The sequence below is a fragment of the Ptychodera flava genome, chromosome 4 (assembly GCF_041260155.1).
Source record: "Ptychodera flava strain L36383 chromosome 4, AS_Pfla_20210202, whole genome shotgun sequence".
NCBI lineage: Eukaryota > Metazoa > Hemichordata > Enteropneusta > Ptychoderidae > Ptychodera > Ptychodera flava.
In genome coordinates, this window is record NC_091931.1 from 23,516,919 (window position 1) to 23,533,393 (window position 16,475).

General features: G+C 37.4%; 1 protein-coding gene across 2 annotated transcripts in view; it reads right to left on the reverse strand.

Moving 5' to 3' along the window:
* LOC139131219 (glycine receptor subunit alpha-2-like) overlaps window positions 1–16,475 on the reverse strand; it is a 110,867-nt gene that overhangs the window by 2,858 nt on the left and 91,534 nt on the right. For both annotated transcript variants that reach the window (XM_070697194.1, XM_070697193.1), the window contains 3 exons: window positions 8,185–8,267; window positions 7,091–7,225; window positions 5,349–5,707 (listed from right to left, as the gene is read on the reverse strand). In XM_070697194.1, the coding sequence (XP_070553295.1) occupies window positions 5,349–5,707; window positions 7,091–7,225; window positions 8,185–8,267 (577 nt within the window). The remainder of the gene's footprint in view (window positions 1–5,348; window positions 5,708–7,090; window positions 7,226–8,184; window positions 8,268–16,475) is intronic.

Here is a 16,475-nt window from a genome sequence, read left to right on the forward strand (position 1 = left end):
CGTCTAGTCCAGGTGCCCTAGAAAATGGCCTCAAACGGCTGGTACTTGTTTCCTCTCAGAAATCGCGTAAAAGTATACAGCTATATGTCAATGGTTTTCGACGAAATTTCTTGATTCTTCTTTCAAACATGTACAAAGTGAAAAGAAAGCCTTGACACAATCATTACGAAAGGGGCACGTATATTTTTCGACATGGACTAGTGTAGGTGAGCGTGGATGCAAGAAATAGAATTTCCTTCGCTCATTCAAAGGGCAAGTAGCTGTGATTTATGATAGTGGTGCGGCATGGCAAACCCATTGTGCATTTTGTGATAAAAGCACCAAACTTGGCTCAGATGTGTCTTAATATGTGCTTAACAAATTCAGATACCGAGCCACTGAAAATCTACCAAAGCATTGCCGTGGCAACCATTTTTTCAAAATGGCTGCCAGACAGGTATTTCTCACCTAGTAAATGTCAACTACATAAGTCGTTGGGTAACTTTAGGTTGAATAATTTCAATAAGAAACTGTGAAAAGAGTTATTTGAAAATTCTTCTAAATTTTCTTCACCATCTGACTTGTTAAACGGGTAAATACAGGCAAAAAAACACAATTCTTAAGCATAAAATGCACGGTATTAGATCCTATAAAAGGATGACGCTACGTAAGCAGTCAAGAAATGTTAGGCCGTGGGCCAGAGGGGTCTACTTGCACCCCAGGATAACAAACCTATCTTTTTAGAAGCCTTGGGATCCCTAGAATACGAAATAGAATTTTGACAGAAAAAATATAGGGATGCAATAACTGTTATGGTCAACTTTTGAACGGTACCGCAAAATAACCATTTTGCTATCCATGTGCTTTTTTCTTGTAGTACTTGTAAGTCTATACAATGCAGTCATCTGCTAAGTTTTTTTAACGTAATCTGACTTGTCGGATATCATTAGAATGGAAATTTATTCCTCTTTAAAATGACATATGTAATATGCAATATCTTCGATAGATTTTTTATGAAATGGGACCAAAACTTACCCAATACCCAAAAAATCTGAAATTCTACCAATTTTTACCTTGGCATAACACAAAAGGCAACGCTTTGTATGACATCTGTTTATTTGGTACAAGGACATGTCAAAATGTGAAATAGACTTTTGATAGGAAAAAATATTGGGATGCTATAGGTCTACCGGTCATATTTTGAAGGGTACCGCAAAATTACAGTATTGCCAACTCGCATGCATTTTCGTTTAACCTGTCTTCTTGTAAGTCATCTGCTGAGCTTATTTTTTACATAACCTGGCTTGTGGGCTAACATTGGAAAGGGATTTTATTCTTCTTTTAGATGACATATTTTGATATGGAATATCTTCCATAGCTTTTATAAAATATGACCAAAACTTACCCTATACCCCAAAATTTATATTGCAAATTACTGTCACTGCTTATCTCAAATTCTTCCAATTTTTACCTAAACATATCAAAAAGGGCAATTCTCTACATGCAATCTGTTTTATTTGCTACGGAGACATATCAAAATATGAAAGAGACTTTTAACAGAAAAAGCATTGGAAAAGGGAACTATAAAGTCAAAGTATTGCGAATCGCATCTTTTTTGTTACATGTCAAATTCTACCATTTTTCAACCTAGATATATAATAAAGGGTAATGCCTTGTATGAAATCTGTTTTATTTGCTATATGAACCTGTCACAAATACGAAATAGACTTTTGGGCAATGCCTCGTGTGAAATCTGTTTTATTTTCTACGAGTCCATGTCACAAATATGAAATAGACTTTTAACTGAAAAATATTGGGACGCAACAGCTGTCACAGTCATATGTTGAAGGGACCGCAAAATCAAGATTTTGAGACCCATGAACATTTTTGTTAAACCTGTCTTTGTTTAAGTCATATGCCGAGCCTAACTTATACATAACCTGGTTGTGGGGTATCATTAGTAGAGCGATTTATTTTTTTTTAAGGTGACCTTTTTGTAATATACAAATATCCGTTACAGTTTCATGAAATAGGACCAAGACTTACCTAATACCCCAAAAGATTACATTTCAAATTACGGTTTATCTTACGTTCTACCATTTGTTTTTGCTCCACACAATACAGAAGGCAATGTAATGCTAATATGAAATCCATTTTGTTTGTATCAGACGTATGTCAAAATATGAAGTGAACTTTATATGATTTAGTCGCCACTGGGATCATATTTCTAGAGGTACACAGATACGGCAAATTTCCTGAAACATATACATTTTTATCAAACACGTCTTTATGAAAGAAGTCAGCCAAAATCATAGTCACGGATGATCTCAAAATATTATCAGCATCGCATATTAAATTATTTTGTTTCAAGTTTGTTTTGTAAGATTTGACCTGAAAAGTTCTTATGTGGAACTCTAATTTAATATTTTTGGCAGAACAATTTTTGAAAACTAATTATGGTATGTGTTCTACTCGCTGTAATGGAGATGAAAAAAGAAAGGCATTATACTGAATTATACAACCAACTGAATGACAAGCAAGGTGCGGAATTGAGCCTTTAAAGGTTTTGTTTTCTAAACTGTATCAATGAGCACAGCTAATTCAACAGTTTAGCTGATCCAATAATCGTTTCTAAACATTATACATTACATCAAAATTACCTGGGCGTTCCTGAAGAAAAACTTGTATAGATATATCAGAAAGCTGGACTTTCTTCATGAACAGAATATTATGGAAATGATATACCTGATATTTAGCTGCTCTAGTTATCGTTTCTAAACTTCATAAAGTGTCTAAAGATATGTCATATAGCTTGGCTTTCTTCAATAACAAAAATAGGGATATGTCCAATATTTAGCTGCTCTAATGATAATTTCTAAACTTCATAAATAAGTAGAAATTTAGCTAGCCATTCTTAAGTACTTTATGGCATTCTTCAGTAAAATATTTTCAGGATATATCCGATATTGAACCGATCTAATTATCGTTTCTAATCTTTACGAATTAAATCAAAGGATGTTCTATAGTTTAAAAGCATGTATCTGATACTTGATCGATCTCATTATTGCTTCTACACTCAGTATACTTTATAAAGTAGTTCAGATTTAGCTGGGCTGACATGTTCAAAACGTTCAAAATTTGGTAATAGCTTTTCTGTAATTGTGTGTTACTGAATGTGCAAATGATTTATTGTGAATACTGAACTGCGTAAAATCTCTAAGGTTTATGTTCAATCTGGACTGGAGTGTCACTGTTTGTATAGGAAGGTTCCCATTTGATCAGATAATTGGCCAGCCAACACTACCTTGCTTAGGTCTTGGGTGGATAACAAGAAAATGATTGGCAAATATTTAGGATTGTCGTTTAAACTTGTTGTCTTAGCCTATGTAAACACCATGGAAAGGAATAAAATACTCGCCAGCTGACTAGCCATGTAAAAGCAAGCAGAGATCCGGGGAGTGCCAAGCACGGACATGACGGACAAAAGTGCAGCATTGTGTTTTAGCTTTGCTTTCCCTACCTTTCATGTTTGTTAAAACAAAAGAAAGTGGAGTAATACAATTTAATTTATGGTGCCACGTTTTTGCATTTCAACAACAAATTATGTACGACCAAGAAATTAGTACCAAAATGTTCAAAATATTGTAGGCATGAATCCATATATATGTTTATGCAATTGCCAATAGACCATTGGCATTGAAATAACTCTAAAACCAATATCTAAACTATGAAATAGATATCAAATTACACAAGATCAGTTTCATGTGAATGAATTATGAAAATTAATGTATAAAATATAGTACATATAGCCAAAAAATAAAATAAAAATATGATCGTGTTCTCCAAGTGGTCAAAATTTAAACGGCTGCACTTATGTACTGATTGTAGTTACATGATAAATATCTAACATTGACAATTATGGGGATACATAATAGATTTCCGCCCAAAATGTTATTGTTTTTCAAGTTAAAACTAGAAGGTTTGTTATACAGTAAATATTATTGTGCTTTTTGGTAAGTAGGCCTACGCGTGAATGTAGATGAACAAGAGTGAGAGATTTGGTTAAATTCCCCCACAATTTTCCATGTCAGGCCTTGCGATTTAACATCCTGCGAAACTTGTCAATGGCTGACTTATAAAAATTAGAAAAGATAAATAGTCAATGTCAAAATATTGCACATATTCAATATTTCTACTCAAGAACACTCCATCCATCGGAAGAACATGGAACAGGCTCTTTTTACACTCAGACGCATCATACTCTCCCCACCACAGCCATGGGCCGATCTAGGCCTATTTGCAAAACCTGGTGAGTGTCGCACGTACCAGCTACAACTCTAAAAATGCTTAAAACTTGTGCATGAACGATTACAAATAAGAATAAAATAAAAAAACTCTGAATAGTACCTTCTGATATTATAACTACACAGAACAGCTGACAGCTGATCATCGTATAAAACATTCAATTTGACAATTTTGAATCTTCCACTTTTGCCTTGTTGCAACCATATTGTCAATAATTCTATTAAGAGGACCCATTTTTCTCGTAGAATGAAATTATAAAACAATAAAAAATGCAAATAGTAATCTTAGTATGCATTTATGATGGTAATGCATCCACTATTCACTGCAGAATCATCCGTGAGAGCGGCAACTACGGGATTTTACAGTAATTGATGGTCGCCATATTTAAAAATGGCCGCCACACCAGAACGAGGCTCAACCCGTGGTGGCTCGGTATCCAAATTGATTTATATCATGATAATCTACATTAGTACCAAATTTCATGCTTTTATCACAAAATGCACAATTGTTATGAAGACTTTGGTTATGCCGCACCACTATGATGACTTTTTTCACTATTTTGCATCATATAGTGAAAATTGAAGGTTCTTGTTCTGCACCGAAAAGTATGTTGAAACGTCCACTAATTCGCTTGTGAGCAAATCTTACATACATGTTGGTGTAAAATGCACTATCAATAATACATTTAAAATCTAAATTTGGACCGAAATTCCCTTGTCAACAGTCAAGATATAATGCAGTTAACGAAAGCACATATTTGAGTTGATAAACTGAATATGGTGTATCTCAACATGCTTAGGGGAGTAGAACAAGACATTATCATTGAAATTAAATAAAAAAAATAAATAATGTAAAAAATCATCAATATCTGTGAAATACACATTCGATATCAAATACGAGCATCGGCAAAAACTACAAAGCGTAGATGAGTCACGTGAGGGCGAAAACTTGCTATATAACCAATAGAGTTAAGAAACAACATTATCGAAATAAGATGATCATTCAAATCGTAAAAAAGATGCGAATCAACGCTGGCGAGGTGAAGACAACTGGCACGCCCTTACCAGGCGGCGAAGCTTTCGCCTCATTTCGGCTTCCTCCTTGTGTTTTCTGGACATGTAATTTGCAGCAGCAAATTCGACCAGCGCAGCGAAGACGAAGAGTAAACAGACGGCCATCCATATATCAATAGCCTTGACGTACGAGACTTTGGGTAGTGTTTCATTGGCACCAGAGCTTTGCGTTGTCATGGTGAGCACAGTTGTGATACCCAGGGCCACTCTGGCCGGGGACGAGTCTGCGCTTATCCAGAACGAGACCCAAGACAGGATGACGATAAGCATGCTGGGTATGTACGTCTGGATCAAGTAGTAGCCCATCTGTCGCGCCATGACGAAACGGCCTTCTACACAAGTGTAGTTTCCTGTAGAGAATGACAAAATTGTGATTGCTCTGAATAACAATTCTTAGACCGAATGAGATATTTCTTGTCGAAACATCTGTACAAGCTCATGCACAATAAGCAAAATTCCCATTCAAATTGCAATAACGCAAATAATGTGTCAATCCTGTTTACATATTACTTTGATCTTTTTGTGCACACGTCATTCACATAGTTTTAATAAGACACATTGAAGAGATGAGTTATGATGTCTGTAAATTTATGCCCTTGCCTCGTTCCACAAATCTGAATATCGCTCTGTACTGTGTACGTCTTCTCTCTGTCTCTGTCTCTGTCTCTGTCTCTCTCTCTCTCTCTCTCTCTCTCTCTCTCTCTCTCTCTCTCTCTCACTATGGCTAGGTACACACATACACACATTATTTCCTGATCTACATTAGAATCGAGCACTAGTTTATAAGGAAAAAGATGAAAATACACTGTAAAAAACTAACTAGAAACTAAGTCAATGTACAGTAAAAGTAATCTAGCCTACTCAGGAAAAAAAACATGTGACGAAGACCAACCAACGTCACTTATGAACATTAAGGTTTTGTGCATATGTCCAATCTTCAATGGGTTTTGACACAGAGTAATATCATAGACAGAGTGGCAACACTTGCATGCCTTTTGTCCATGGTCGTCTCTGTAGACTATTGGCTTTTCATATTAAAATGAGCTTAAAAGGTGTTAAACTTTTTGGAGGCTTGGTTTGTGGGTGATAATTACACGAGATTATGCGAAACATACGACGAGATGGCATCGTACTGCCAGTCGCGTAGCAACCATAGTTCTTTGTGAGCTCTCAGGCCAGAAACACTGCCTCACGCCAATCAAAACATAACACGCCAGCAGTTTCATAAACATGTCCTTTCTTGGCGCACGTGTAAAAGACGGTATGACTGACCGTAAACCATTGAGTAAAACCAGACAGTATCGATAAAAGACTTTCAAATTTGGTTCAAACACACTCATTATATATTCATAAAAATATGAGAGGAATTTTTAAAACGGTAAAACCCACTTTCCTGAAGCTCAAAACACTTCCGTTTTCGCCAGCACATCAATTCCGATCAGCACCACACGACAACAACAACACAAGCTTTGTCGAACATACTTTCGCTGAACAATTGGTGAAAATCCGAAAATTACCGAAGGGTGCATGGTCGGCACTCTTCGGAAAAGAGAGCCAAGAGCTTCGTGAGGCGAGGCAAACATGGATTGCTTACGTAACCGCTTCACGCCTTAAACAATAGCTGTTGCCACTCTGTCTGATATTACTCTGTGGTTTTGAGCTGTACATGCGTTGTTAACTAGCATAGACGAGAGGACGAGCGCCGTCAGCGGCGCATTGTAAACGCTGCTTACCTGTGTTATAAACTTTCATACATGATAACGTCCTGGTGCCAATAATGTCAAACTGAGGTAATGTGAGGTCAGCTGGTAACTGTATAGGTTCTTTTTCCCTCCATTTGAATATTAACTCTTTAGTGTTGAATCCATCTGTTGGATACAATAATAAATGTGGCTCAGATTAAAGTCTATCAATAATTCTGGAACGTTTCAAAGCTACACATGGAATGCAGACCGACCGATTATTTCCTGAGCAAATAAAGAAATGCTCTTTCTCGTTATTCGCCCGTAAATGGATTTCAAGGTCGTTTGGTGGCGATCGCAGGTGGCGCCCTCAAGCATACTTGCACACTAAACTTGTACTTTCGTTTACATGCAACGACAACTTCCCCGGACAAAATCTAATCTGAAAGGAAAAAAAATATTTGGTTTTCCAAATCTTGACCCCCCCCCCCCTTTTCAAAAATGTACCTTAGTATAAAAATGACGTCTTTGGAAATTACAGTACTCGACTCGGATGCAAAAGCAGAGCGTTATAAACAATAACATAAAGTACTTCAAAGTACAAAGTAATGATATTATGTTATTTAATTTTCACGCATTTTGCAATCAATAGGTAGACAGACAGACAGAACAGCTTTCTATTGTCTGATTTATGAGGTTGGGACGTGCAATTATACTATGATCATAGGTTGTATTGAAGATCGACAAGTTTGAGCCAAATTCAGAACGTTTATTGATTATTTGCAAGTTTTCTAATAGGTAAAGATATGTTGCAGTAACTCGATTCTTAATTGGTAATAATTGACCACAGCATATATCAAATTCTTGGTCCCTGCAATAAAAAACCAAATAAACTTTGATAATACAACTTTTCACTTGTTTGTTACGGAAAGATGACAAAGCTTGAAAATGTTATTTAAGAGAGGGTTTTTAGATTTGCTGTCCTCGAATTTTTTTTCAAGCTATATATGATTGTGAATTATGTGCCATTGGAGCCCTCCACATTCTGGCTTTCAAACACAGCACACATCGTGTGGGGTTGACCATTCGATATCTCAACGTTGAATAATTAGTTTCTAAGTGACAATTGTTTCTTGTCCACTTACAGCTTTCTAACTGTGCGCCGCACTGCTGTTTGTCCATCGGGAAGTATTTCAGCTGCATCATACAGGAAAGCGTCAAACTCAACCTGGAAAGACAAAAGAGACGAGAATAACAGAAGTTATTTTGGAGACACTGTGCACGGTAAAGGAACAACTAATGACACGGCAAACGACCATGATGAGATGCAAACTTTTGCCATTGAATATTTGAGTGTGTGGAGAATGTTGAAGATTGCTTGATAGTACCTGTTTTGTATAGTGACACGACTTGATCGATATCAAGAACAATTTCACAGCAGTGAAAATATAATAAAAGCATAAGAAGATTCAAGAAATTTCTCCTTTCCGTCTCGATGTTGTTTTTTTTTTTGGTAATTGAGATGCGCATCTCGTGATATCATAAATTACAATGAAATGAAAGAAATCTTACCCGTTGATAACAATTTGAAGAGGAAAACAAGTATTTTGAATTGCTTTTATCAGGGATTTTTATGCAATAACAATGATGGGACATCATTCTGAAGCCCATAAAATGACTCCTTACATCAGATTGACTTTCAAATAGGATTAGTAAAATCCTGAAGACAAACTGCAGTTTGTGCAATCACAGAAGAGAACAGCTCGCTTGTCTCCGGTCCTTGTCATACCCAGTGAAGAAGAATACAATATAATTATGCTGTCCTACGTCACGTGACATTAGTGGCAGGGGTGGAAGTTCTTTTACAGGTCTCAACTAGAAGGGACAATCGGTTACATGTACTTAGTTTTTCGACAAATTTCCGAACGGAGTAACAAGAACAACATATTTTACGGCCGGATGTTCATAGGATGACGTAAACACGTACCTGAAAACGAGTTATATCAGAGTAACTAACCGAGACGATATCAGGCCGTTTGTGAAAGTGGACGAGGTGCTTTACTCACGTGTGACATACAGATAAGAAATAAATTAAGTGTCAAGTAATTGAAGAAATAATAACCTTTGAAGCCTGAAAACTTTTCAAAAATAAACGCATCACCCAAAATTTGACTAGACAAATCAATTGAAGTGATAGCATTGTCAACAGTTGATAGTTGATAAATGAATTGTCTTTCTGTCTTCTGTAAAGAAAATCCATCGACCACCTCTACTACTACTCCAACAAGCACTGATTGCACTCAATTATTATTCAAATGGCATCGCAATCCGGAATTTATGTTATTGTAATATAATTGACAGGTCCTGGAAAAGACGTTGTTCATATCTCCTTAATTTGTTTCACCGTTTCGGAATATGTAGTAACAAATATGATTTTCATTGTATAATATCGTTTGTTATCACGTTTGGTCCGCACTTATGGTACCGTTATAGATGATCGTTCGTTACCCTTCTCTGACTGGTGTCAAATCTTGTTCTAACTTCATGCTGATTGGTGGAATGAAGAGGCAGAAATTTCTATTTCGAGATGTTGAGTGACCTTTGAAGACAACCAACGCAGCTTACTCATGCCTGCATGATTTCGTTCCTCGACAATTGTTTTTGTAATCGTGAACTTTGTCATGCTATGATACCATCAGAGGAAAAACCAATAAGCAAGGCTTTCCCGGGGGAATCGCTTCGTAGTCATCCACCCGATGACACACACCACTGCTTAAGGTGCTCTACTCATCACCTGGGAGTTTGGATAACCATTAGCTTTGCGTCATTGAATCTGTATTCATGACATTTTTTTGTCTGTCGAAAGCGGTAGCCCACTTATTATGGAAAAAAAATCATGTAATTTATCGGGCAAAATAAACAAGCGAATTAGGGCATGGTGATCGGAAGTCCCTCTGAAAACTATGTTGGATTACGTCAATCTACTTCCATAAAAAACCATAACGGATTTGAAATTAAACATAACGACCGTGAGTGTATTTGTTGAACCATTGTATGAATTCTGTCTGAATGTTTATTATTCTGAATCTTTTAATTCCCTCAGCTCAATGAAAGTTCGTATTATCGCCTTTGGAATCGTGAAGCGATTATTTGCAAATAATTCCCAGCAAGTAACGAACAAAGTATTAAAAACGCACACAGTAGATACACATCGTCGTAGAGAATAAGGTTCCGCAAAAGTAAATTACTTGATTCTTCTAGATTTCACACCTTCGGAAGTCACTTTGGTCGAATAAAAAAACACTCTTCCCAGTTTTATGGGCGTGCCATTAATATATTGACGACCACTTATCTAGTTTTAACATGCATTGAAAATTACACGGGGTTTAGAACACTGTTTTAGTGAGGCGTGCGATCTAAACACTTCAAACGCATACGGGCAATTTAATCGTTGATGACAAGATTATTCATTAATTCACAACGCTCGCAACATTATTACGCGCTAGCCATTCAAACTTGTAATGACTGTAATTTGCTGGCGTTCACGAATGTGTTACATATAGATTGGCGCTCTCTCTCTCTCTCTCTCTCTCTCTCTCTCTCTCTCTCTCTCTCTCTCTCTCTCTCTCTCTCTCTCTCTCTCTCTCGCCCTCATGCGGTGAACACATGGGAAAGAGAGCTCCGACTTTTGGACTGGTTTTGGTCGTGTGGTTAACCTTTTTTCGTTCAAGATCTGTCCATCTAGGTTGGTTCTTGTATGTTCTTTACCTCGGTTACTTTTTGAGTGTATTTTGTTCTGGTGTTTACGTGATTGAAGGAGATTTGGTTTTTTGAAGGCGCGGTTGGCAGGCCAAGCCAATATGGCTGCCAGCAAGCCCAATGCTTTAGCCTTGGACTGCGAGGATGAGATTGAATATAGATTTTCTAATCTGTCTATGAAGCATGCTTTGAAGTTTACAAGTATCGAAGGTACGTCAGTTAATGAATATGTTGAAAGTGTTGCTCAAATTGTTGATTCTGACGCTGTTTTAGCTGCGTCCAGAATGAACAAAAATGTCATTGTGTTTGTGAAAGAAGTTTCTCAGGTCACACAAGTTTGTTCAGCAGGTGTTCATATAAATGACATGTTTTTGCAACCGACACCGATGGTTCAACCCGCTACTAGAGTTGTTATTTCAAATGTCCCTCCGTTTATCTCAAATTCACGTCTCTATGAGGACTTATTGCCTTACGGCAGAGTTCTAAGTCACACATTTCGTCATATTTCACTTGGTTGTCGTCGGGAAGATTTGAAACATGTCAAGTCTTTCCGTAGACAGGTGTTCATTGTTTTGAAGCCACAGTTCAAAAATTTCAATGGTGTCATCAGAGTACTTCACGATGGCAAATACTATCCTGTATACATATCAACTGATGAAATAAAATGCTTCCTTTGTCATCGGGCAGGTCATGTTCGAAAGGACTGCCCAAACAATGTAAATGAACAACCTAGTATTTCTAAAGTACCATCCCAATCTGAAATTGTTGATGAAAGTAGTGCAGTGGTTGAACCTAGTGAACAGGGTGACAATTTGGAAACAAAAACTGCGGATGATGATGAATTATCTCATGATAATATTACCAAATTGAATTCTTCTCCTGATTCTGATGATATTAGGAGTGAAAAAGATGATCAACAATCAGATAATGACTCAGCAGCTATTGAACAAAATGCAAATGAGACATGTACAGCTGCCCTAACGCTAGAAACAGATGTGACTATGGTTTCCCAACAGTATGCTCAGTCCACAGAGTCAGTAAAACGATCAAGAGACAATGTCGAGGATGATAGTGATGATGATGACATTTCTCACAGTCAAAATAAATTTCAGGCCATTGAATCTGAGGATGAATCCATAGAATTACCACCCAGTTCTGGTGATGATTTTACTAAAGTTCATTCTCCTGCACGAAAGACAGCTAACAGTCATGGGAATTTGAAGGCTGGTGAAATTCTGTCAGCAAATGCTAATATCATCCCTAGTTCAGGTCGTTTCGATGTTCTCAGTACACTAAGTGGATCTGATAGTGATTCCGATGTTGAAAGTTTAAATCTTCTCAGGAACAAGAGAGCCATATTGACCCACAGCCTATGTCACAATGCTTGAATGTACCAACACAAGAAAAACTCAAGCTTTTTCTTGAGAATATAAAAAATCTAAAAAATCATGTTGAACGTGGACGCGAATTTTGTCCAAACCAGAATCATTTACTTGAAGCCCTGTCAATTGCTATGAAGGCACCATCGACAGATAAACAACTTAAACAGAGAATCAGTAAACTTATGAAAAAAGTGAGAAGTGACATGAGGAAAAATAGTTTGGTCCCACTGTTCTAGTCTTCTTCAACTTTTCGCCTTCACAAAAATTAGGAAGCTCATTTTTGGACCGTTTCTCCTTGTAATTCTGTCCTATTTGTCAATTCTCTCTTCTAATACCCGTGGTTGTAGAGATGCTTTGAAACGTTACACCATACTGGAGTCTCTGAAATCTCAGTATGGTAGTGATTGTATGTTCCTTCAAGAGACACACACGTCCGTTAATGATGAATCTTTGTGGAGAGTTGTTTGGAGAGGACACATTGAATTTTCACATCTCAATAACATTTCTGGGGAGTTGCAATTTTGTTCAATCCGAAAGCAAAAGTTGACGTGTTACAAAAGGAAGATATTATTCCAGGTCGTCTTATACACGTTCATGCCAAGCTTAACAATTATCAGTATCATTTTATCAATGTGTATGCACCCAATGATGGCCAAGCTCGTCTAGCTGCCTTCCAGCAGTTAAAATGCCTTCTCAATCGCCTTCAGAATTCTTTGGACCCCATCATCTTGGGTGGGGATTTTAATTGTACACTGGACGCCAAAGTTGATAGACAAAGTGGCCGGGAACCACACCCAGAGTCCTCTTCATTTCTGCAACGTTTAATTAACAGATTTAAATTGGTTGATACTTGGCGACAGCTTCACCCTACCAATTGTAATTACTCATGGCATGGACACAACGCGCATGCGCGCCTTGACCGCTTTTATGTCAGTAAACACATAACTAACAGGGTGCAATCTGCAATGATCATCCCTGTTACATTTTCTGACCATTGTATGATTCAAATGCGTATCACTCAAAAACAAATGAAACATAAAAGTGCTTGTTGGGCACTTAACACCTCCCTCTTGGATGATGAGTCTTATAAGTCTCTTATTGCTGAGTTTTGGCAGGATTGGACAACAAAAAAATCCGATTATGGTTCCTTGCAACAATGGTGGGATGCAGCCAAACTACAAATAAAATTACTTTCACAGCAATACAGTTTTGGTCGTCGCAAACGTGAGCAGGGCCTAAAAGAAAAGCTCTTCCAAGATCTTTCGAATCTTGAAAATAAGATCTCGTCCAATAATATTAACAACACTGAGTATGAACAGAAAAAGGCTAATCTGAATGAACTTCTCAAAAAAGAAGCCAGGGGAGCTTGGGTTCGCTCCAGATTCCAATTCATTAACGAAAGCGATAAGTCTACACGCTATTTCTTTGACTTAGAAAGAAGAAAGAGTGCTCGTAAATTGATCACGCACCTTAAAATTGGTGACAATGCTATTACCGAAGATCGATCGGTTATTCGTACAACTGCAAGGGATTTTTACAAAACACTTTACACCCCGGATGAGATCGACTCCGACAGTGTGCATAAAATTTTGTCGGATATTCCAAAACTTTCTGATGAGACCAAGCAAGCCCTTGATCAGCCTTTCACATTTGATGATTTTGCCAAATCAGTTGGAATGTTGCGCAATAATAAATCACCTGGAATTGACGGCATTCCTTCAGAGTTTTATAAATGCTTTTGGGGTGTTATTGGAAGAGATCTTTATGATGTTTTCAGTGATTCGATTCAGACCGGTTATCTTCCCTTGTCGTGTCGTCGAGCTTTGATTACTCTTTTGCCAAAGAAGGGAGATAACGGTCTTCTTAAAAATTGGCGACCTGTCTCACTTTTGTGTTCAGACTACAAAATTTTTACGAAGGCTCTCTCATTAAGACTCAAGTTTGCTCTCAAGGAAATTATTCACGAGGACCAGACGTATTGTCTCCCTGGCAGGTCAATTTTTAATAACATTCAGTGTATTCGTGACACTCTTTTTTATGCTAATGATCAACATAAGCCACTTGCTATCGTTGCACTCGATCAAGAAAAGGCTTTTGATCGAGTGCAACATAGCTATATGTTTAAGACTTTGCAAGCCTTTGGCTTTGGTGAAGGTTTCATAAATTACATCAGACTTATTTATAATGGCACTCAGAGTATTTTGAAGGTGAATCACGATCTTGCTGCTCCATTTACGTTTGGTCGCGGTATTCGTCAAGGGTGTGCTCTTTCAGGGCAACTATATGCTATTTGCATCGAACCATTGTTACATAATTGCGGACGAGTGGTGCTTTGCAAGGGTTTTCAGCACCGGGTCCGGAGCAGAAGAAACAGTTCCTTTCTGGTTATGCTGACGATATTAATGTCTTTGTCACCTGTGATCAGGATTTTGAAGGTCTGTCACACTGGTTGAGTGTGTATCAAGGTGCTTCAAACGCAAAAATCAACTTCCAGAAATCCAAAGGTCTCTGGGCCGGTAGTTGGCGACAAAGAAATGATACTCCTCTTAATTTAGTTTGGAACAGTGAAGGGCTGAAATTCTTAGGTGTCTATTTAGGCAATGACAGTAACTACACTGCCAAAAACTGGGAAGGTTTACTGGATTCAGTTGAACAGACCTTGAAAAAATGGAAGCCATATGCAAGTGCTATCTCGTATCGAGGAAGGGCGCTGATAATTAACCAATTAGCTGCATCAAAGCTGTGGCATAAGTTTTTATGTTTGCCACCTCCCGGTGGCCTTGTCAGTAATATTCAAATTCTCTTTGTCAACTTTTTCTGGCAAAGAAGACATTGGCTCCCTCATGAGCTATTGTATTTACCAGTTAATGAAGGAGGACATGCTCTCGTTCACGTCCAAAGTAAAATCGATAGCTTCCGTTTGATGCATATACGCAAACTGCTGTACGATGATCATGTATATTTACTTCATCATTATGCAAATTACTTTTTGAGCAAAGTTGGCAATCTAAATTATGGTACTAAATTTTTGCTCTTGAATTATCGTCTACTTTGGATATGAATATTAGCAGTCCTTCTTTCTATAAGCAATTAATTAGTACATGGTTTTCACTTAATACGAAACGATGTGAGATTTCATCCAATGTCGTTGACATTCTTTCAGAACTCTTTTTTATAATCCCTTGATTCTGCACCCTATGCAAAGACGTCCACTAAATTTAAAACATTTTATTGAGGCTGGCATTGTAACTATTAGCGATCTTGTTGTTTTAGATGAGAAACGAAAGAAGACTTTACATGAATTACAGAGAAATGTTCAGATTTATTCCAGTAGAATTATGGAAAAAGCAATTCAGCTCATTTGGAATTCTATTCCACAAAATTGGAAAACTAAACTTGACTCTTTTTCACAGATCAAAATACTGATTTAGGGGTAAAAACGTCATTTTATTTCAATATTTCAATTCCTGGTATTGATCTTGAACCGATTTCTTTTAGTAAGTTATGTAGAAACAGACTTATTGCTTATTTGTAAATAATGTGTACAGCAAGAAGCATTTAGAAAGGCTGCCAACTCCATGGCATGATCTGTTGTCTTTATCTAATGATACTAAGTCAATTTTGACACAGTTTATTCAGAACCTCTTAGCAGACGTGACAGTGATGTTCAATGGAGAACTATTCATGGTTGCTTGGCAACGGACGCTACCTGTATCTTAGCAACCAACGACGAGTGCCAACACTGTGGTGAAATAGAAACATTGCTTCATCTGATTGTTGATTGTCCTGAGATACAGCCATTGCATGGATATCTACATCAATTGCTGCAGTCAATTTTAGACACTGACACAATTCCGTTGAGTTGGTATGTCATTGGGATGCCAAAAGGACCAAAAATACTCCGGCTCAACTATCAACTTTGCAATTTCCTTATGGTGACAGCAAAGATTGCAACTATTTATTGCCGCCTGGATGAAGTCTTGCCTCAACCACTACACATGTTTAACGACGAGTCCGCCGTAGAATTACCATAGACTATAACTACTACAAAATGAATGGGAATTTAGAACTGTTCAAGGACATATGGTGCATTAACAATACTATCTGTGAAATAAACTCAGACAACAATTTGTGTTTCCAGATATGAAAAGTCGTTGATTTGCTTAATTCTCTTGTCTCCTTTTGATACTTGTCACCGATGTACACACGAACTTTTAACTAGTTGCTGTGATGGTTTGTTTTATCTTTATTGTGTTTTTCTTGACATTTTTCTGATGTCCTACTTGTGATTGTAT